The sequence below is a fragment of the Vespa mandarinia genome, chromosome 11 (genome assembly GCF_050613455.1).
Source record: "Vespa mandarinia isolate Hongniang chromosome 11, ASM5061345v1, whole genome shotgun sequence".
Classification (NCBI taxonomy): domain Eukaryota; kingdom Metazoa; phylum Arthropoda; class Insecta; order Hymenoptera; family Vespidae; genus Vespa; species Vespa mandarinia.
This window is the reverse complement of record NC_140820.1, coordinates 3,893,495-3,914,573: the sequence shown is the minus strand read 5'-3', so window position 1 is coordinate 3,914,573 and position 21,079 is coordinate 3,893,495. Positions and strand designations below refer to the sequence as shown.

The window sequence follows — 21,079 nt, the reverse complement described above, 5'->3', positions numbered from 1 at the left end:
AAAAATGCATCGCGATATCATCACGTTCCACTTTGCTATGCAGATCCAGCGAAGGTCACATTCACGCCGACGGTTCAATACCTGCCCTTCCGGCTTGCTGGTGTAGTTCAGTGCTATATCAAGGCTAATCCGCAATTACAATACGTAACGTGGACGAAGGACAAGCGACTCCTCGAGCCTTATCAGACGAAGGAAATCGTGATAATGAACAACGGCTCCCTGCTGTTCACGCGAGTCAATGAGAATCATCAAGGAAGATATACCTGTACTCCGTATAATGCTCACGGCACGCAGGGTAGTTCCGCGCCAATGGAAGTGCTTGTTAGAAAACCACCGGTTTTCACACTTGAACCCGAACCGATTTATCAAAAGAAGTTTGGCGAGACCGTAGAAATGCATTGCAACGCTCAGGAGGCAGAAGGCACGCAGAAACCTACTATACAGTGGCAGAGGGTATGACCATCGAAATTTTGTCTTCTAAAGAATAAAAATCTGCTCGACGGTGATCGATTACATCGAGATGACTTTTATACTCACTTGTTTCGCGCAGAGAGACGGTGCTCCGATTCAACGCAACCGAGCGAAAATCAATGGCGGTAATTTGACGATCGAAAGTCTTCGAAGAGCTGACTTTGGATTTTATCACTGTATCGCAACGAACGAAGTTGCTACAATTTCTACTTCGACGCAACTGATCGTCGAGGGTACACAACCTCATGCGCCTTACAACGTCACTGGGAATGCTACAGAATTTTCAGTAACGTTGAGTTGGTTACCTGGTTATTCTGGTGGACCTGATTATAAACAAGACTATACTATTTGGCAAGTAACTCCGATCTAAAATTAACGAATTTTTTTTTTTTTTTTCCTTTACATCGATAGTTACATTCACGTTACATTTACGATATCATTTAATTTTTCTGTTACAGGTATAGAGAAGCTGGTACGTCAGAATGGGAAATGATACCTGTGACACCATCGGGAAGTACTACGGTCACGATCAACAGACTGACACCGGCTACGGTTTATGAATTTCAGGTTATCGGAAAAAACGCTTTGGGCGATGGAACAATGAGCAAAGTCATCACCGTCAGAACTCTCGGTAATAAAAGATTCTGATTCATAAGATGAACTATTTAATAATGTTCAAGCTTCAGAATCGTATTTATATCAAAGTAGAATTAATATAAATAATAACTCGAGCAGCCTTTTTACATTACTAACAGAGTGATCTTTAATATTTGCTTGATATCTTTCTCTTCTATTACTCGTTTCAACTTTTCTTTATTCTTATTCTTATCGCTGCATTTTTAAAGACGTGGCACTGACTCCGTCATCCAGTGGTCAGGCTGCTGCGACGGACCAAAGCGGTAAGCGGATTCTCGATCAAAATATTTTCATAAATTTCAATAAATTCAAATGAAATGTTAGATAATTTTTAATCAAAATGAAAGATACAAAATGACCAAAGGAAGAATCTACATTCAAAATCTTATTTATCCTTAGGTCGTAAAAGTTTTTAACGAAATGATTTTATGTGCGTATGTACATCCAAAAAAGATCCAGGAAAGAATAGAAAAATAGCTTAGCCTTTTGCAAACGATTTGTACGATTCTTTCGGTTGAGTATCGGCACGCAACTAGAATTGAAAAGTTATATGGAAGATAGTTCATAAACGAGGATCTACCACTGGCGAGAGAAAGGAAAATCCGGAGAGAGCGAGAGAGAGAGAGAGAGAAAGAGATAGACGTAAGAGCAAAAGAGATAAAAGTAGAGAAAGGGAACGGAGGCTTCCGTCGCGACTTATCGTATCGGAAAACCCATCGAGCCGTTCGTTCTGCTTCCGCTTTTATTTCCTTTCCTCGAATCCAACGGTTCATTGCCTTTCATTTGTACATACGATGCTTCGAGCACCTACAGATTTCTGTCCTTCTACTTCTTTTCTTCTTTTCTTTTTATCCAGCAACCTACTCACCCTTACCAGCTACCATGCACGCTCACGCATCATCAGCTTTGCTTGTTAGTCTGCCTCGAGAAACTGGATTAGAGGAGATTAATGATACTCCTGGGGGATCATGTTCGTACGCTTGAATCTCTCTTCCGGTTCACCTACGACGCCCTACGAACACCACCCTCAGCCTCCTTTATCTTGCGACTACAACATGTCTCCCTGCTTTTCTTTGATTTCTCAATCGATTTTTTCCTCTTTTGTTTTGTTTTCTCGTTTCAGACATCTTAGATTATAGTACCCTCATATTACCGACCGATTCTACTGGAAATCCCGTCTTCCCGACAATCATAAGGCCGAAAGGTATACAACTGTATTTTCTTTTCTTTTCTTTTCTTTTCTTTTCTTTTCTTTCTAATTCCTTCTGTTATTTTCATTTGTAAAAATGTGAATTTTCGCGTACGTGGTATCCACATACGAGAGTCGGAAAGGCAATATTTTAATCTGTTTTCAGACGAACTCTCCCTTCCTACCTTTGTCCTCTTTCATATTTACTTTACACGAATGTACGTATGTACGTTCACAGAAATACGGGTTGAGCAAGTAGTCAGAGGTGTGCGTCGTCACGTCCCCCATTATTAAATCCGACGTGCTAAAAGTGACTCTTGTACGCGACGTCCACTCTCGAAATTCTCACCTTCCATATACCTCATCCCATCTCACGGATTTTCTTAATATTTGTACGATAAAATACGCCACTGTAAAAATTCTGTATAGCACGTTTACAAGAACGTAAGCACAAAGGGAAATTTGTAGCACTTTTACTTTCAGAGATCTTTCAGATCGATCGTTTGGGATCATCGTTGAAAGGACCACGCGCGAAGGAGCTTTTAGAAAATCTCTCATTAAAATTCTTAGCAACGTTATTGCGTCTCTTTATCGGAATAAAGAAGTCAAAGCTTCCTGGTCGTTTCTTATCCATATAATCTTTCTCCTTTCGTAGCACACCGGATTAAACGTTATTGCTTCGCAATAAAGGACTTCGAGTCTTGTGCTTGTAAGATGAAGGGAGATGTAAGGAAAGGAATCAAATACAGAAGGAGAGAGAGAAAGAGAGAGAGAGAGAGAGAGAGAGAGAGAGATAAAAAAGTAGACAGATAGATGTTATGTGTCTTGTAAAGAAAGAGATGAAAAAAAAAGGGAGTTAAAAAAAAAATCGAATGAAAGTGAAAAAGGGAGACTTGATCCATTTAATTTCACGAAAGCGTTCGCGAAATATTTTACGAATTTAGTAACGTCAAGAGTAGAGGTGAGAAATTATAACTTCATACATTTTAAACGAGGCAAAAATACTCTTAACTCACTGCTAATTTCGTAAGTTAAAGTTAAATAAAACATTTGTTCCGACGCCTGTGGCTGGCCTTTCACATATCGTCACTACTTTTAACGAATTCCTTACGAAATTCGCAAATGGAAAATTGGAATCAAAATGAGTTCCTTCAAAAGCTCCATGGGATATTCACTATCTCTTCTTTACCAGTATTACGATAAAATCAGTTTATCTTGGAAAAAGGGGAAAAGTAGGGGAGAAACCTTTGTTAAGGTTTGCTCGATGGAAAAGAGAGTATGGGAGGAATCTCGTTAACTTCAAACGTAGAGAAACGTTGGATTTTTGTACACGGTGGACCAACTGTTTTCTTTTTTTTTTTTTTATTCTTCTTTTTTTTCTTTATTTTTTTTTTTTTTTGCTTTCCTCTCGTTTCACGCCTCCCACGGGTTTCTCCCGTTTCGATCGATGCATTTACCACCACCACTATTACTCGTGAAACCACCCCTTTCGTGCGGCTATTCGAAAAGAACGAAGTTAGATTTGGGCGAATACGTTTTCTTTCAGGTTTTATCGCGATCCTTGCAAATTAGATTAATCCACTCGTTCACGTATTCACTTTTTCCTTTCATTTTATGGCTTAGTAACGTTTATACCTAACTTTATTCTTTATTTATCATCTTGACGTATTAAAAGGATGAGTAAATGAAAGAAAAATGTTTAATTAGACTTTCCGTCTCGATTAATTTCAATGAATTCAATTTAATTTCGTTTATAAATTATCTATTTATCAATTTTCACAGAAAGGTTTATGGATAGAATTTAAACGACAGTGGGTTAGTAATGAAATAATATTGATGTACTTCTTAATAGGATTAGTCGCAAGCATGAGGTCATCTTTCGTGGCTCTTCTAGCTCGTATGATGTTACAGCCTAATTACTTCCTGGATTCATTCGTTACCCTTATTAACGCACGTAATCCTAATTCTAGCTGACCTTATTTTTAGAAGAAAAAAAAAAAAAAGAAAAAGGAAAAAGAAACATTCAATAACAAGTGGAATTCGTAAAGAAGAAAACGTTGAAAGGGAATGATGAATGATCTCTCCCTCTTTCTTCTCATATCTAATATATTCTTTTATTCGTGATCTAGAATGCCTCGAATAAAAATGAAACATTAAAGTTTCATTCGCGATGACATAATAGAAATAACTTCTCATAATATGACTTGATTCCTTTCTATTTAAAAATTCTATACGTAGTATTATTATCTCAATCAATTTATTTAATGTTATATACGTCGATGTATTTACAGGACCGAAACCTGGTCCACCGAAAAATCTCACGGTGACCGAGGTCAGTAACGGCTTTCTGATTACTTGGGAAGCTCCCTCGGAGCGAAATCATCTCATTCAACATTATACTATTAAATACAAAACGGACGGGCCCTGGAAGAATCTCAACAAGGGACAAATTCGTCCGGAGGAAACAAGCTATTTGGGTAAGTTAAAAAGATAACTAGTAATTAAAATTAACAGTTATTTTGTAAAAAGCCATATTACAAATTGTATTACAGATCCAATGGTCAATAATTAATCAAAATCAAATTACTTTAATAGTTGTATGAATATCAAACATTTGATTGGTCAATGATATAATTTTTTTACACCAACGAATTTTCTTTTTATTGCTTCGGGCTAACAGTGAAGAATCTGGTCGGTGGTAGGACATATTATTTCCAAGTGTTCGCCAACTCAGCGACGAATTATGGTGCCAGCGATCAAGTGAAATTTCCTGTGCCTGCTCGTGTAAAACATAAGGCGATTACGGCCGGGGTTGTGGGTGGTATTCTTTTCTTCATCGTCGCCATTATCCTGAGTATATGCGCAGTGAAGATCTGCAATAAGCGGAAAAGACGAAAACAGGAGAAAGGTATGATTAAGGACGTTCCTTTGGTGAAAAAAAGCTTGATATGCAACGAACATGTCTTGTATCCGGCCTGCATCTCTGCTCTTGGTCGTGTCGATCTTTCTCTTACATATAATTAACAATAAATTATATATGAAATAATGATATTTTCATTCGAATCTACATGCAGCGTAATAGGGATTTACTTCTCGTACGTGAAGTATTAGAAGAACTTGTAAATAGGATTAGAGGTAATTGTTAAATTTAGAATGATTAACAATCAAATTTGAGATTGATAAAAAAATTTAAATTAATTGAAGTAATACGAGAACGATGTATAATTAGAGGACGACGACAACGATCCGAGCATCGCAGGGGCTGGGCAAGCACCTGTGAAACCGAACGCATACGTATTTAACATAGTTTTGTAACATTATAGAACTGCTTTCAGCGTATAACATGGTGACTTGCCGGGTCACAGATACCAGGAACGGCGCAGGGCAGGGGCCCCAAGGAACAGTGCCTTTGAAAAAGTGAGTGTCTATTACCAAAAATGTTCCTCCTCCCTTCAGGTACCCATCTAAAAAAGAATATCATGATTAAATACATCTAAATTTTCGAATCCTAGAATCTCTTCTGGGATCGTCAACGACGAAACCCCTATTTAAGGAATTTTTAGATCGAGGGAGTCGTATCTGTAACGTCCAACAAAATTCTAAGACTTTGTATCCTTTTAGATCCTCTTAATCGCCCTGTCTTTTGAATCGTCCCCGATTGAGAAAGATTAACGTCCCTGAATTTATCGTTAATTTATTCAGAAGAGATTAACAAGGAGAATGTTCTTGAAACAATTTTTTCTTAATCAAGACAGTGTTTAAATACTTTTTTCGAGATTTTCTCATTAACTTGACTGGATCATCGTGTACAAAAGGTTCTCATGCTCCTGCGCAGAAAGTTCTCTTCTTATGTAACGGTTTTCAGGACAAATTAGCGAAGTACGATGAGTCGGTTGAAATATGACGCGTTAAATTTCGTAGGAAGCATAAATTCTCAGCGCCCGGTGGTTTGCGTGACTAATGACGATGCATGATAAACGAGACGGATCGACAAAGTGCGCGGCAAAACATCGAGAATTCTCCTTGATGGACGAGGTTTCTACTAGGCGGACGGGTGATTAAGACGAAAGCTAAAACAAGCTTCCTAGGAAGAGGGAGAAAGAAAAACGATAAAGTTCTTAGGCATCTTTTACGAATTTCCTGTTAAAGAATCGATGATCTTGATTCTTTAAGAGATGTAAGACGTTGCAGATGCGACCTCAATGAGAATATACATCACATAGGCTTAGCCAGAGCTAGCTATTAAGTCCACTCTTCCCCCTTTTTAAGAGCAGTAGGCAAATTAAAGCACCGCAAGCATTTTACAAAACCTCTCACGAGCGATCTATAGTTAAAGAGTAACGAGAACATGATTAATTATTCATATATCTACGTTCTCGAATTTATTCAAGTTAACATTACGCGTAATATACGTAATGATGCCGTCAATGCAAATCACTTTATTACTTTTAATTTAATATTCGTAATTTTGAATACTTCGTACCAATTAGAACTAATGTTTTTTTTTTTCTTGCATCGACGACATCCTTGCCAACTTATTCAGTTAGATGACCGAAATCTTTTTTTTAGAGAGACGTACGAGAGAGAAACTCCTCGCTCTTCGTTCCCTCTCGTCGTCTCGATTCAAGCGCGATTTATTATTAAAAAAAAAGAAGAAAAAAAAAAAAAAAAAAAAGAAAGAAGAGCAGCCGCTTCGACCCCGTTCATGAAGAAAAAAGACACGAGTAAAGTCGAAAAGCGAAAAATAGTAAAAAGGAAATCATAACCAGAATAAAAACCCTCTTTTGATCTTCTTGCGTCCAAGAATACACACACATATATGTATATATTATATATATGTGTGATACTTTTGAGCTTTTAGATCTATTTCTCATAGAAATTCGTATAAAGAACAAAAAAAAAAAAAAATAAATAAAAGAGATAATCAAACCGGCAGACTTAACCGCAACAGCAGAGGTATTTTGGACGAGGTTGGAGAACGATCTTTAACTTAATTAATTAACGAAACGAACTCTGTAACTCTCAATCTGTCTTTCTCTCATTCTCTCTCTCTCTCTCTCTCTTTCTCTCTCTCTCTCTCTCTCTCTCTCTCTCTCTCTCTCTCTCTCTCTCTCTCTCTCATACGACAACATTCAAGCGCGGCTATGCGTGCACCTAATTATTTCATTCTCTTTTCTCTCTTTTTCATCGCGACCACTTCGTGCACTTGTTTTTTCGTTTGACGTCAAAAAGAAAGGAAAAAAAAAGAAAAAAGAAAGGAAAAAGAAAAGTACATACGTCGCGTGAAAGAAATTTCGCGCACGCTAATCTCGTATAAGCCATATTGCATTCGTTTCAATTTCTCTCTTTCTCTCTTTCTCTCTATCTCTCTCTTTCTTTTTCTCTTTATCTTCTTTTCTTCTTTTTTTTTCTTTTTTTTTTGGATTTTCTTTTCCTTTTTCTTTCTCTATCTCTGTTTTCCGATCTTTCTTTATCTGTCGCTATTTTCAACGACAACGAGCATTTACATTTCCTAAAAGAGAAAGCCGTGCGTATTTCTTTCGTATTATCGAAGCGACAAATAAAACGGGATGCACGTGTAGCGAAGCTATTCTTGAGAAAAAGAAAAAACAAATGATAACAAATCGGACACCTAATCGATTATGATTTTTATCGTGGCATCCAAAAGTCCACAATACGACTGCAGTGATGCCTATTCTGGATCGTCTTTTTTTTTTATCGCGACGCGAAGTCTTTTTATAATTTCCTTTCTTATTTATTGTATTACTTTAATTAAAGTATTTGTAATTACCGCAATCCTGTCCGACAATATCCTTATAATTTTCTTTGCTTCCGGGATGAATTTACATTGTTACGTGCACATCACAATTTTTGTTACGTTCGAAAAACATAATAATCCCCATACTTACTAAGATCCGAGAGAAGAAGCGTTATCAAAAGGAAAAAAAAGATTTAATAATAATAATAATAATAATAATAATAATAATAATAATAATAATAATAATAATAATACTAATAATAATAATAATAATAATAATAATAATAATAATAATAATAATAATAATAATAATAATAATAATAATAATATTCAAGCTTACACATAAGTTGTACGTAACACCGAACATTTGAGACAGACAGCACCAACCCGGAATCAAAGACAACGTTGGATAATATTAATAAACCTTACATCATCGTTCCTCTTTCATTTTCACTGTCGCCATTTCTATTTTCTTTTCTTCTTTTTTTTTTTTTTCTTCTTTCATTTACTTTCACTTTATAACGCTAGCGACATCGTTACTCGTGAAAATCACATTTGCTCATCGCGAGGGTGTTTCTCAGATATTCTATTCCAATTTTCCATTGTCCCGTTCCATACTTTACTTCTCTGAAATGAAAATCTATAAATTATTTTCTTCTTTCATTACCCTCGTGACGAGCCCGTTCATACCTTGTAAGTTCATCTATAATTTTTGAATCTTACGGGGCTCCTATTACCAAAATCGTTTGCGTTCACACGGAAAACTCGTGAAGCAATCGGCGATGCACGTTTGATACCTACACGAATATCCAGAACGGGCTGGACGGTTCAGCCACTGCCAAGAACTTTAACAAAGCTCGGCATTCGTAGTCGATGAATGAGGAAGACGTTTGCTGCATAAATATTGAACGTTCGACGATTTACGTCGAGGGTTCAACATTTTTCAACCGACTACGAATACGGAGTTAACGTTAACTCGGTAACGCTTACCGAGGTCGCGATCAGAGCAAGGATCAGAAGAGAGCCGACGCGAGCTAGAGAAATGTCCGATGGTCGAGAGACTCCTGAGAGGAAGTTGGAGATAAGAATATCGATCAAAGATAATAGAATTTATATCGTTAATTCTGTTGACATCTTTCCTTCCTCGAAAGTCGTCTCTTTTTCTCTCTCTCTCTCTTTCTTTCTCTCTCTCTCTCTCTCTCTCTCTCTCTCTCTTTCTTTTTCTCTCTTTTTCTCTCTCCTACTCATAAAGTCTCTTGAACAAACGACGTCAATATTTAAAAATGTAATATGAAATTAACGAAAAGAAGAAATAAAATAAATGAAAAATATATTTGATACATGAAATGAAACGTTAATTAAAACAGTCAAGCACGTGAAAGAAAAGAAAGAGAAAAACCATTGAAAATAAATAAAAGAATAGAAGACTAAAAAAAAAAGAAAAAGAAAAAAAAAAAGCAAAAAAAGAAAGAAAAGCAGAAAAATAAGAAACAGAAAAAAATCGTGGGCGTCTCTTGTCCTCCTCTCTCTCTCTGTGTTTTCTGTAGGTCGACAAACCTAAACGCGTGCGGCGAGTCAGTCTCGACGCTGACCCGTTGCAGCCCGTTGAATCCGCAACTACCACCACCACCACCACAACCTCTTCATCAACCACCACTTCCTACGCAAGTAACCACCCCCGCCACTGCCACCTCGGAGCCGGTCCACGAGCAGGCCCCCCCGAATCGTGATCGTGACCATCACGCGCTCCACCTCGATAATCCAGATTACGACAGCGTATTTATCATAGAGAGGCGGAACAGTAAGCCTAATCTCCGCTAACCACACAGAAAATAATACCAAGTACTATCACCGTAACAACTACTACTACTACTACTACTACAACCGCTACTACTACTGCTACTACTATTACTACTACTACTACTACTACTACTACTACTACCACTACTACTACGTAACCCAAGACCACGGTTGCTTCCGAGAAAGATACTTGCCGACGGTATATATGTCTGTATTTGTGTGTGTTATAAACACGCCGTGCCGAGCGGTCCGTCGATCGATCGATCAGATCGATCGGATCGATCAAATTGCCATCGATCCTTGTCGGTCGATCGAATGAGCAAACGCCACTTTGCCGGTGGGACATGTCCGTTACTACTACTACTACTACCACTACTACTACTACCACTACTACTACTGCTACTTCTACTACTACTACTACTACTACTACTACTACTACTACTACTACTACTACTACTACTACTACTACTACTACTACTATTACTATTACTATTACTATTACTACTACTACTACTACCATCTACCACTATTACCACTACCACTACTACCGCTATTATGCGAGACTACAGCTCTGCAATGTTACCTGCTAGGACCTACTAATCTACCATTACCACCTACTATCTACTACTTAGGATGATTGTCATGACTGTAGATGAGATCAGCAATACAGGCAAAACAGCTAGGAGTCACACTAGTAACATCCAGTCAGTACCCTAATTACCTTCGTTCGGCGGCCTTAGGGAGTACATAGATAAGAGACGAGGCAAGGCAGTTGATCATTTTCGATCTTGCGTATGATTACTCTTCTTGAAATATTTTTATATTTCAATATTGTATATTGTTCCGTCGCTTATCCTTCTGAATCTTAATTAATGGCAATACAATCTATCTCTTCGAATCGAGAAAAAGTCGAGAGTAGAAGGCTGGCTCGTGTTGTTTCTCTCTTCTCGCTCTCTTTCTCTTTGACTGCTCTTGTTCATTTAATCATTCATTAATAATCGCGGAGCAGGAACTTTTCACGATCCTTCCATTCTCTATCTATCTCTCTTTTTCTCATATACATGACATCACAAACATATACCATAGCACACTTTACCCTTTCACCAACGTCATTCGTCATATTTTGATTAGCGATCTCACCGACATTCTTTTTTGACACTTTAATACGGACACGTCGATTTGAAATATTGGTAAATTCGATGATTAGAATGATAAAAATCTATTTAAATTGAATCAACTTTAATCTAAATTCTCTTACGTTAACAGCCATCGAGTTTACCGATAACGAGCACTAATTTTAGCTGATAACTTTCTTATTGTTATAGCTAAATTCTGTAGCTGCATCCTTTTGGTTTCCACATTTAACATTTATGGAATAAGACAAGTTACTGGTAAACTGGAAACTTCTTTTTTTTTTTTTTTTTTTTAAATTGCCAGTATCTTCGTTAAGGTTACAGGAAATGCAGATGTTGATTCGGAATTGTCTAATATTTAATGTTTAAAAATCGAAATACAAGGAAACAATATCTGCAATTTCCAATTTGTTTTAGACTTGATCCACTCTCTTAACATTACATTTTTTCTTCACATTCGTCTTCACTTTTTTCCACGTCGCTGTAGTATTCATTCATACTCGTTTTTTGAGTCTCTCTTTTATGACACAATTTTTCTAAGATCATTGTATACGCTTTTTAAACATTTATACACGTAAATGGCATGTCACACGATCACACGTGCAATTATGAAAGCATGATACTATTAGGCGTGTGCGTTCACAGGACCTTGATCGTTCTATATAATTAAACGTTATTTCGTTAGAAAATCTTTAGAGATGACAAATTTTTATATTCGAAAATAAAAAGATTTCAGAATAATTGTCGTTTAATCAGAAATATAGAACACGCTAGTTTAATGTCATTTCAAATGCTTATGCGTTATTTTGATTCTTTCCAGTCTTTCGATTCTAGACGATCTATGAAAGACACGTTCACTTACACACACACTCGGAAATATACGATCGAAGATAGGTAAGCCGCTATCGCTGCGGCTAGATTCTCAGCCGTGTCTATCTTTGGCCTCCATTGTCGTATTTTTCTGTTTACTGCCTTTTTACATCACATTTTTTATCGTTAAACATCTCACATTTTTCCAAGAAAATTTATCCTTACCGCCTTCAAGTATTTATTTTTCATTCGAATACATACATACATACACACACACACACACAAACACACAAACACACACATACATATATATATATATATGTATGTATGAATATATACAGGGTTTTTTAATACCCCGTATATAGCCTGCACTGTTAAAAATTCTGTTTCGTAAACTCTTAGAAAATATATCCTTCCATCAAATCCTTCCATCGAAAAATTCCTTTTTTTCTCTTCTCTGTTACAATATATGTACTGTTTAATTTAATGTGTTCTTTTTTAACAAACTCTTTTAAACTCGCAAACAATACAAGAAGGTTCGTCCCCATAGAAAATTGAGTATTTATTCTATAGATAAATCAAAGAAGCGTGGAGAAATAATCGGTAGAACAAAAGAGCCTTAACCGTCACCTTGATTACACAATATGACACGCATTATCTATTTGCTCCCTAACATCACCGCCTAGAAAAGTAACAAGCTCGGTTATTTAGCATTATATTTCTTATTATTATCGCCACGATATTGTTTTTGTGAATGTAATCGTTGTGTTACAACATTCTCTCTCCCCCATCTTTCCCTGCTGCCGGACCCGAAGGAGGAAAAAAGGTGACGAGTTTCGGAGCACCTAAATCCACAATTGCTATCACTATGAAAAACATAAAAAAATATTCGAGCAAAAAAAAAAAGAAAAGAAAAAAGATTACACTAAAAGAAAAAAAGTAAATGTTCGTCAAAAAAAAAAAAAAAAAAAAAAAAATACAAAAAAAAAAGAAAAAAAGAAAGACTGAAAAAAATAATGTGTTCGAAAAAAAAAAAAGAAAAAATGAAAATAATCACTGCCAACGCCCACCCACTCACGACCTACGTCACACCCCTATCACTCGTGCACCGGAATGCGCATGCGGCATGCCTTCCTCGCCTGTATCCGTTATTCTTTATTATATACCTATCATACGTGATAAATTTCTTAATAATTATATAGACGTTTAACTTGAACGTTTGCCTTTCGTTATTTTGTTCTAGTCATTCGTTTCCCTTGTGTTCGTTATCGTTACGTGTTGCGTCGTTGTTGCACGTGTTTGTCTTATCAAACGACCGATAAAGTATTCCGGAAATAAATGGAATAAAGAAAAAAAGAAAAAAAAAAAAAAGAAAAGAAATTTTGTTTCCTCGAACATTTCTAAGAGATTTATCAAACTAAATTATAATCAATCTCATCCGGCATACTCGATCGCGTCGTTTGTAATCGAAAAATCGCGAGAGCAGGTCCGTTCTAACGTTTCTTCTGTCCTACTATATAGACCTAGAAAAAGCAGAGTACCAGGTCTAAATCTCCTAAGGGAGATTTTGAGTCCAGACACCCCGGACTCATGCCGCGGTCGTCCCCTCGGTAAGATCTCTCGCGCGGCCGACGGCCGATTCGTCGTGGCGGATTCGGTTCTCAGTTCGGCGAACAACAGCATCCTGGATGCATCAAGCAGCGACGACGGTGGCTTTCTGCCTAAGCAACGGCTCAAGTCCTCTTGGCGACGTCCCTTGGTCGGCAACAGTCAGCTGAGCCTGAGATCATCGGGTAGCGGTGTCTCGATAGGTGCTCTGCATGCTGCTCATCATCACCATCAGGATGCAGTGAATTCATTGGCCAGGATACCACCAACGATCTGTACCATATCGTCGCCCAGATTCTTAGCGAGTTCACCGAGCGGTCCCAATGTACCTTGGACGCCGTTATACTTCAGCGATCTCAGCTCCGTGAGACAACCATCGTCAGGGGAAAGATCCTTCCCGACCCCTCCAAGTTACCTTCAATTGCGAACTGTTCATCAACGTTACAGCCAAGAGCTCCCATCTTTGAAGGCGATCCACGCCGAGTCCAGAAGATTCGTACCCGTTCAACCTCTTGCTACCTCGTCTCCGCCTCAATCCGCTGGTCGACCAAGGGCGAGACTTCCACCGAGACACGCCAGGCACGCCAGGTCGGCGCCTGAACTGGCTGCGTCTCCGGATTTGGAGACCTCGCCTGAAAGTAGATCCAGCAGTTCGGGTTTCGGTAGCAAGAATACATCTCAACAAAATCAGAGCTCGAGGAGCGGAAGCACGGTGGCTGAATGGAGACCACCACCTTATAGGCCACCGCCGCCTCCTCTGGTTGGTCGATGGTTGGAGCTTCAGGACCAGGCGAAGGTCGGCCACTTGAAGAATGCCGTAGATGCTGGTAGCGTAGATGGACACTATGAGTTCGATCCTGCCTCCTGTACGCCTACACCTACCTCTGCCTCCACTCCTACTAGAGAAGAGAGACCGCCGGTTCATCAAATACACGCCATTCATGTGCCGCACGTTCATCAGGTGCACACGGTTCATCATCAACCATCGAGATACAGCAGGGATAATATCGAGGCTAGAGTACAGGCCATGAAGGCCGAATTCCATCAATTTAGGCAAAGGCAGGCTAGGAGAAAGCAAAGTACCCACTTGGAAAGTGCTTGTTAAAGCTCTTCGAAGAAAATTTGTCAGGCTGAATGAGAATTCGACGATCAAGAATGATTCGCATCGTGGTGGCGTGATACGATTAGATACGGTCCAATAATCGAAAACCTAGTAACGAGACATTCCCATTGAACGAATATATCGGAGGACCAAGAAGAATCTGTCGCGGTCGAAAACAACCTGGTATACGTGCTTTCCTTTGGGAAATCCTTCGGCATTAAGACCAATCGTCAAGGCACAAAACAACGAGAATCATCATCGCGTAACGGTATCGAAATATAGGCGCGTTTTAAAAAAAGTCAATTCCGCTAGCCAAAACAATTCTCTCCGATATTAAGAGAGGACTGTTTTTACGAGCGCCAAGCTCAAAATACATATGTTTCCCCTCGATCACGAAGAACAACGTAGTAGATACGAAACGTTCAGACGTTCGCGTCTTTTTTTACGATTAAAAGAAAGCGCAAATGAGATCATACACCGAACGAGTTTCTCGAGATCGCCTATCGGCAGAAGACGATCCAACGAGGATGAAAACAGCGAAAATGCCTATGATCGATGAACGTCACGTGACGTATAAAGACGGAAGAAGAGAATCGAAAAAAGGAAAAAGAGATGCTATTGTTGCTGGTTGCGTTCCGCGATAATACCAACCGCGCCTACGTCCATACCGAGTGGACCGTGATTTTTAACATAAAGTACATAATAATAACAAAGAATCAAGGAACGCACCAAAAACGCTGAGGAAGGGAGAGACGAAACGAAAGGAACAATTCTATTTTGTAAAGCTCAGTGAAACTGCCCCGTGGCTATGAGTCGCGCAAAAGGATGGATATCTCCCGCTAGCTCGAGATAAGAGGCGGGTCGTTAAAACATAAGAGAACGAGATCGACGATGAGAAGAGGAGAGGGAATAAAACGAAGAAACGAAAGGGAGGAGAAAGAGGAATAGATAGACAAACGGTATGACACTCCAAAGAAACTGTACCACTGTACGTGCTCCGTATACCTTTTAACAAAAAAAAAAAAAAAGAAAAAAAAGAAAAAAAAAGAAAAAAAAAAGAAAAAACCGAAACGTTAAGATTAAACGTAATCGTACGCTGTAAGTAATAAGTAATGGAAAGCAAATGAAAAAAAGTAAGATAATCGAAAAAAATAAGGAGAAACACACGCAAAAAAATACACACACGCATAAATACACAGACACATTCTCATTAACATTACGAAACACGCGCGTACACACGAAGACACATTAAAACAAGTCGGAATAGTACAGTAGATCCCCGTATAATGCGGGTTCATATAACAAAGATTCATATAACACGAATTCATACAACACGATGCAAAAATTGTGGCAGTATAACACGATAACCAGGAGACTCAGTCTCCTAAACCACCAGCGAAAAAGCGTCACTTTTTCGCAACAGGCACGACCGATGTAGTTCGAGTTAATTGCTTAGACTATTTTAAAATATTCCCGCACAATGTTTATCATTTTCGTTGCACATTCAGTTTTATATAAATTTTTTTTAAACGCCCGTCCTTTTTAAAGCTAAAGACAAAATTGAACTTGAATTTCTCGTGGATCTTCATGACTTGTAATCTCAGTTTTTATATAAATTTCAATCAATCCGTCTATCCGTTCAGACGGTAGACCGGATACACAGACACGCACACACACATGATACACATATATTTAGATTTTGATATGAAACGTAAAGATCCAAATGGGTTATTGAATATCTCAAGTAGTTTCGGAGATAATCGTATGTTACACTTTTCGCTAATATCGAGAGCATAAGGAACTCCCTGCGGTCGTGCCTAAAAAGTAATTATATCGATGAGCAATGGACTCGAAACGTGATATTAGGCCGAAGCTTGCCTCGAGATTGCTTAAGGACTCACTCGTACTGCACTGCCTGTTTAGGGTTTCGCTAGCGACCCAACATATTATCGGCACAATAATTTTTCTTAAGTAATTTAAAAAGAAACAAGAAGTAAAAATAATGTTCTTTGAATTTACGCGCGCTCGGCCGGCGCGCAAATAGCGCAGAATACGCATGCGCACGCTCGCACGTAGTGCCGCCAGTCGGAGCTGGTGCGACATCGCCGATAAAACGGCGGCTATCTTGGAGTCTCGAGGAATAGCATTAATTAGCGTCCAATTTCGATTCAATTAATAACGAACGATATCGTCGATAAGCTCGAAAATCATTTTTCCTTCGATTTTTCTTCTTTATCTTTTTTACTTGCATGGCGATTAGAAACGAATCGATCGATTCTCTCTTTTCGTACGACATATCGTTCCTCCGTCGCGACCAAATCCTTAAAGATGATAAAAAAAAAAATGATGAAAAAGAAATTGGAATAGGAGGAAGAGGAAGAGGAAGAGGAAGAAGAAGAAGAAGAAGAAGAAGAAGAAGAAAAAGAAGAAAAAGAAGAAGAAGAAGAAGAAATGACGGTTATTCTTCTTCGTAAGGGCGGAAGAACGTGCGTACATGCGTGTGTGCAATCACGTCTAAATTGCCGATCAGCCGAGATTTTAGCGCCATCGAGGAGAGAGAAAAAAAAAAAGAGATATTAATTATTACGCGCGAACGTGCGTATCACGCGTACACCGACGCGACATATAAATATATATATATAAATATATAAATATAAATATAAATAAATATAAATATGAATATAAATATAAATATAAATATAAAAATACGCGAGGAACACCACGACAAACACACAAGTACATACACCCGCATATACATACACATTCACACACATAGACAGACAGACAGACAGACACATACACACACACACACACACACCGAAAGGGAGAAAAAAAGAAGCGTTCGTAGAAACGCAAATGAAAAGTCCCACATGGAAGAAAGAAAGGGGCGAAGGAAGAAAGTGGAAGAAGAAGATATATAAAAAAAAAAAAAAAAAAAAAAAAAAAGGAAAAAAAAGAAAGAGTACATATTGTTTCGAATTATCTCGATGTCGAGGTCAAAGGTCGGAAATGCGACCGAGAGAGTACGCGGGCGAATATAAATACGGTCTAAAAAACGAAATGATCGTTGTGCGTCACTAGAATTATAATTATAATTATGATTATTATTACTATTATTAAATAACGAAAGAAGGACGAAAGAAAAGAAACGTTCGCGATAAGACGATTCGTTCCTTCAAACGACGCCTTTTGCGATTTTTCAAAGTCAGGTTCGACGAGAAGCTAATCGACATAATAATTTCTTTTATCACAATTCTTCTCTTCCTATTTATCTGTCATCGATCTCTCTTTTCCTCGCATTACCGAAATATCCCGAAGACTCCCCAGGTCTAAACCGCACCTGAAGAACCTCGACGTTAACGTTTTACTTTTTTATAGTACAAATAATTATTTATATATATATTATATTATAAATACTTATAAGAGGGCCATAATCACGATTCAACTATAATGAAGCGACGAAAACCACGAAAGAGAAGAATGAGTTGATAAAGGTGATCGGGAAACGAAAAAGGATCGACTCTCTCTCGTGGTTGAATAGAATTTTTTTGTTAAAGAAGTAAAGTGCGTGTTTGCCGAAACGTGCGAATGTAAGTGTGCGAATGAGAGAAAAAAATAGACTTTGTGTATATTGTGAGAGGAATGGAAAGAGAAACGAATAAAAAAAAGGAAAAAAAAAAGAGAAAAAAAAAAGAAAAAAAAAAAGAGCGAACGAACAAACGTAGAATAGGGAAGAGAAAACGACGTGATGAGAGTAACGAGAAATGCCGGATGACGCGAAGTGTACCAATATTCTAAAGTAATTCTAATGATTGACTTAATAATTTGATAATTAATTGATATTGTAAATCGTAACGACGTAGCGTGTAGTTTATTAATCAACGAGAATGATGAAAACGCGCCGAGGGATCGATCGGTATGCTTGTATTTCGCGAACGAACGGTGGGGGTGGATTTTGAGAGGCTGCGTTTTAAAGCAAAAAAGAAAAAGAAAAAGAAGAAAAAGAAAAAAAAGAGAAAAAAATAAAAGAGAAGAAAAGTAAATAGAGAATCAAAGGAGACTTATTTCAATATCTATATTCGACGAAAATTATCATGTAATATGAAAAATAAGCATTCATGGTATTCCAAGGTTCGACCAAGTCACGAAGATTAAATTTCGAAAATTATGAGAAAATGCTTAAGATCATCAAATCAAAGAAATTTCGATCTTTCTCGATTTCTCAAACGAATTTGTTTCGAGTACGCGCGCGCTCAAGATGGCACCAAATCATCACACTTTTTTAATACCAAGTACTTTGTACAAATCGAATCGTCGTTACTCGCCCCGCGATCGTTCTCGCGTTGTCTTCGTTGACATCGTTAGAGGACTCGCGAAAGATCGAAACAAAAGTTTTGCGAATGAATTTGAAAGGGAAGGAAAAAGGAAAAAAAGAAGAAAAAAAGAAGAAAAAAAAAAAAAAAAAAAAACAAGAAAAATAATTAAAAACGTCGACCTCTTCTCGCCCCCTACTTAGGCCACGTTTTTCTTTTCCATATGTGGACAGGAAAGGGAATTAAAAAGAAGCAAGCGAAGAAACAAAAACCGAGACGTAGTCGTATAAGTAACGTGTAGATATATCATAGTTAGATACAACGATCTCAAATGGACACGCTAAATGTGGATGGTCGTAAAAAAAAAAAAAAAATAACGAAAAGGATAGAATTAACTAAGAAAATCTGAAGGAAGCCTCGCGGTTATCATGGATAAAAGAAATAAAAACAAAAAAAAAAGAGAAAAAAAAATGAAAAAAAAAAAAAAAAAATAAGAAGAAGAAAAGATGAAAGGAAGACAAAGAGCGATAGTGTGTGAGTCCGAGAGAGAATGAGAAATGAAATAGGATTCAGCGTGAATGAATCCGGCGTCTTAACGATTGTTAAATGAAATATGGTTGAATCGTGAATTTGCGTAAAACGTTCGACACCCGCCCATCTTTTACTAATATACACATTCGTTGGCCGAGCGAGAAGTTAAGCTTCATTTTTTGTACGTTTTTATGTTTACTTCTCTTTTCGCGTAGTCACGTAGTTGCTCGACGTTACACACAAAGAATGTACTTTCCGTTTAACGATTATTCGCGTCTCTATAATCTCGTCACGTTCGGATCAAACCGAACGAGAGATAGTTTAAAGAAAATAAAAGTATCGTCGACGGTCTCGTATGTTAGTTGTTAAGTTTTTCGATCTCCATACGAGCGTACCTGAAAGCCATAGGGCATACCGAGAGTTTTTTTTTTTTTTCTCAATTTTCAATTGGCAAAGACGAAAATCAAAATACAAATTATTTTCTCGTCGTTCGTTCGTTTATACGTCGGTGTAGATCTTGATCAGAATAATAGTAAGCGTAAAACTCCAATACTCCCAACTTACGAAATCGGAAATGCTTTCGCAGAATGAAAGACCATAATCGAAAATCGAGTTCCGTTCGTTATCAAGATCGCAATTGATCAAATACGATGCAAACGATCGAGACGAATATCTCAACGAAGAATTATATTAAAATGAGAAAGAAGAAAAAAAAAAAAAGAAAAGAGAAAAAAAACAAACGAAATTAAAAATAACAGCTTATGGCTCTCGGGTACTGACTCTGACACCGATTTTGCGACGATACAATTAAGCATCGAATCTCGAATATTTTCATTCTCGACACGATACAACGAAGTATCGATCGAGGAACGATCGTCGTGTAATCGGCAGGGGAGAAAAGAAGTTGCGAGGTATTAAAAAAAGGAAAAAAAAAAAATAAACAAAAAAAGAAACAAAACAAAAAAAAAATATAAGAGAAATATCAAGAAGGGAAGCGAACACCTTTCGCGCGTTTACACTCGTATACATATACATACACACAGACAGACACACCGGCGAACGAATCGTTATTGCGTTTTTTAGTAATTAATCGCACCTAAATAATTCGTAAGAGAATCCGTCGACTCTCTTTTTCCACAGTACAAGAAACAATGGTATTTAAGAGTTTTCATTTTAGTCGCAAAACTTTATGAATAATCGCATATATATTTCACGCACACGCCGTTGTAAAACTTCTTAAGGAACCCTTCGCATAAGCGGCGTATGAGGTGAGAAAAGAAAATGGATCGAAAAAAGAAAAAAAGAGAACAAATCTACCTAATTCTTGTAAAACGCGTAAAACGCTCTTCTTCTTTAACTCTCAATCGTCCGTCTTTTCACTTTTCTTCGCTTTCACGGCGAAAAATCATCACCCTCCGTCGTCGTTGTCGTCGTCGTCTTGTTCATGCGCGCGCGCGAGCACACGCCCAATCAATTCCACACCTTGTCTTTTCTTTTCTTTCTCACTTTCCGGGGGTGAACACAAATGAGGAATAAACGGAACGATCAGAAAACGGGGGAAAAAAAAAGAAACAAAAAGAAAATGAAAATGATACAATAAGTAAGTGATTAACCTCTATGTTCACCAACCAACAACCCCGTTTTGATTCGATCGATCTATGCTTTCTCGCGAACTCCCCGAGAACTCCAAGACGTACTAACTTAGGACAAATTGTAGACAATTTATTA

At 37.8% G+C, this 21,079-nt stretch overlaps 1 protein-coding gene across 25 annotated transcripts in view; it reads left to right on the top strand.

Moving 5' to 3' along the window:
* LOC118441461 (protein turtle) overlaps positions 1 to 20,659 on the top strand; it is a 194,435-nt gene extending 173,776 nt beyond the window's left edge. For 19 of the 25 annotated variants that reach the window (XM_085660332.1, XM_085660326.1, XM_085660321.1 and 16 more), the window contains 8 exons: positions 44 to 453; positions 551 to 822; positions 930 to 1,102; positions 2,231 to 2,311; positions 4,588 to 4,773; positions 4,977 to 5,204; positions 5,620 to 5,713; positions 13,319 to 20,659. In XM_085660332.1, coding sequence (XP_085516458.1) covers positions 44 to 453; positions 551 to 822; positions 930 to 1,102; positions 2,231 to 2,311; positions 4,588 to 4,773; positions 4,977 to 5,204; positions 5,620 to 5,713; positions 13,319 to 14,510 — 2,636 coding nt within the window. In that variant the 3' untranslated portion in view covers positions 14,511 to 20,659. Of the gene's footprint in view, positions 1 to 43; positions 454 to 550; positions 823 to 929; positions 1,103 to 1,316; positions 1,371 to 2,230; positions 2,312 to 4,587; positions 4,774 to 4,976; positions 5,205 to 5,619; positions 5,714 to 13,318 lie in introns of all 25 variants that reach the window. The other 6 variants (XM_085660336.1, XM_035865883.2, XM_035865878.2 and 3 more) reach the window with 4 other exon arrangements.
* The last annotated feature ends 420 nt before the right edge of the window (positions 20,660 to 21,079 follow it).